At 42.8% G+C, this 2,582-nt stretch overlaps 1 protein-coding gene across 1 annotated transcript; it reads left to right on the top strand.

The window, feature by feature from the left end:
• Positions 1 to 255: 255 nt before the first annotated feature.
• Positions 256 to 2,293, top strand: LOC109818723 (cytochrome P450 77A3). Its single transcript, XM_020384248.3, has one exon. The coding sequence runs from the start codon at positions 497 to 499 to the stop codon at positions 2,030 to 2,032; it is 1,536 nt and encodes a 511-aa protein (XP_020239837.2). The 5' UTR covers positions 256 to 496; the 3' UTR covers positions 2,033 to 2,293.
• Positions 2,294 to 2,582: the final 289 nt, after the last annotated feature.

The raw sequence follows: 2,582 nt of genomic DNA on the forward strand, positions 1-2,582 counted from the left end.
CCAAACTAAAAAACTGAACCACACATAGGAATTGACGGACCAGCCATGACGATGTCATGCAATGTGCCTAAACAAGGAGCTGTCGTTGACCTTCAATTTTCATATTCAGTGCATGGCAGTTATTGTAGTCCGAAAGCATTAAATGCCTTTAACCCCTTAACTGTGAGCCGCACCATTTGTTTTCTTGTGGTTAGTCATAAATTTCTCGTCACCTCTTTAAATCATGCCATGTCCAAGTTCTTCAACCAAAGTAGGTGAGTCCATTAAGTAGCAGTCAGCATCAGAAGCTAGCCACACTCTTGCTCTAATTAACACAATGCAGCATAGCCAAAAGGCAGTACTTACTAACACAATTACACCACCACAACCACCCTTTGAAAGTGCTTTAATTAACCTCACCTACAATTTCACACTCCCTTCCATTTTTATACCCTCTGTGCACCCTCTTTACTTAACTTAATAGTAACCATCAATCTCTTCCAACAATCCTCCAAAAATGGCCACTCTTTCCTCCAACGACCACCTCATCTTCACTGCTCTAGCAATCTTCATATCAGCCCTAATTTTCTTCCTCACTCAGAAAACTAAGTCCAAAAAGTGCAACCTCCCTCCAGGGCCCCCCGGGTGGCCTATTGTTGGGAACCTCTTCCAAGTAGCTCGCTCTGGCAAGCCTTTCTTTGAGTTTGTCAACGATGTGAGGCTCAAATATGGTTCAATCTTCACCCTCAAGATGGGGACAAGGACCATGATCATCCTCACCGATGCAAAGCTGGTCCATGAAGCTATGATCCAAAAGGGTGCTACTTATGCCACAAGGCCTCCTGAGAACCCCACAAGGACCATCTTCAGTGAGAACAAGTTCACTGTGAATGCTGCACTGTACGGCCCCGTGTGGAAGTCTCTCAGGAGGAACATGGTGCAGAACATGCTGAGCTCCACCAGGCTGAAGGAGTTTCGCAGTGTTAGGGACAACGCTATGGACAGGCTCATCAAGAGGCTTAGAGACGAGGCTGAGAAGAATAACGGAGCGGTTTGGGTGCTCAAAGATGCCAGGTTTGCTGTGTTTTGCATACTTGTGGCCATGTGTTTTGGTCTTGAGATGGATGAGGAAACTGTTGAGAGGATAGATCAGGTTATGAAGAATGTTCTCATCACTTTGGATCCCAGAATTGATGACTATCTTCCAATTCTAAGTCCATTTTTCTCAAAGCAAAGAAAGAGAGCCTTGGAGGTTCGTAGAGAACAGGTTGAGTTTCTAGCCCCTATCATTGAGCAAAGAAGGAGGGCTATCCAAAACCCTGGCTCAGACCACACAGCCACAACATTCTCCTACCTGGACACACTCTTTGACCTCAAAGTTGAAGGAAAAAAATCAGCACCTTCTGATGCTGAATTGGTCTCCCTATGCTCAGAGTTTCTCAATGGTGGAACCGACACAACAGCAACCGCGGTTGAGTGGGGGATTGCACAGCTCATAGACAACCCTCACATTCAGAAAAAGCTGTATGAAGAAATCAAGAGGACAGTGGGAGAGAAGAAAGTGGATGAAAAGGACGTTGAGAAAATGCCTTACCTGCATGCTGTGGTGAAGGAGCTTTTGAGGAAGCACCCTCCAACACACTTTGTGCTCACACATGCTGTGACTGAGCCTACCAGTTTGGGAGGGTATGACATACCAGTTGATGCAAATGTTGAGGTGTACACTCCAGCAATTGGTGAGGATCCAAAGTATTGGTCCAACCCTGAGAAGTTTGACCCTGACAGGTTCATCTCTGGGGGAGAGGAAGCAGACATAACTGGGGTGAGAGGAGTGAAGATGATTCCATTTGGAGTTGGGAGAAGGATTTGCCCTGGCTTGGCTATGGCCACAGTGCACATTCACCTCATGATGGCTAGGATGGTGCAGGAGTTTGAGTGGGGTGCTTACCCTCCAGACAAGAAGCTTGATTTCACTGGCAAGTGGGAATTTACTGTGGTCATGAAGGAGTCTCTTAGAGCAACCATCAAGCCAAGAGGAGAGAAACTGCTATAATTGTAAAATTTTGCTGCTTCATGCTTTTTAATACAGACAATAATTTAATATTAATTATGATATATATACAGCTTCATCATCATCACCACCAGCATGTTTGAGGTTGATTTGCACACAACTGCAAGTTTCATCTCATCATTGTGGTCTTAATTGGTCTGGTTTAATTTGTTGGAGAAATTTGTTCTGCAGTTGTCACAAAAGTGGATTTTATTATTGGATTTTTACTGTCAACTTATTATGTGAACATCCTTTTTGAAGAAATCCTTATCTCGTGCTAGACATTTCTTTTCCCATTGTTGTCTTCTTGAAGTGAACGCTTTTTCCCCCGCCTATAAAGAACAAAAATGGCAATGGAAGGCGAATTATGCATATTGATTTGGATAAAGTTAGTTATGCTTGGGTATGGTTAGATAAACTTCTACATCATCATTTTTAAGAAAAAAATTGGAAGCAGGAAAAATAAAATGTTTCTCCATAAGATAATATTAAAACTAACTTATATATAAGTTGACATGTAAGATGAGAATATCTATTTCCACTTATATATATT

Source organism: Cajanus cajan, chromosome 7, assembly GCF_000230855.2.
Source record: "Cajanus cajan strain Asha chromosome 7, NIPB_CcT2T_4, whole genome shotgun sequence".
In the NCBI taxonomy this organism is placed as follows: domain Eukaryota; kingdom Viridiplantae; phylum Streptophyta; class Magnoliopsida; order Fabales; family Fabaceae; genus Cajanus; species Cajanus cajan.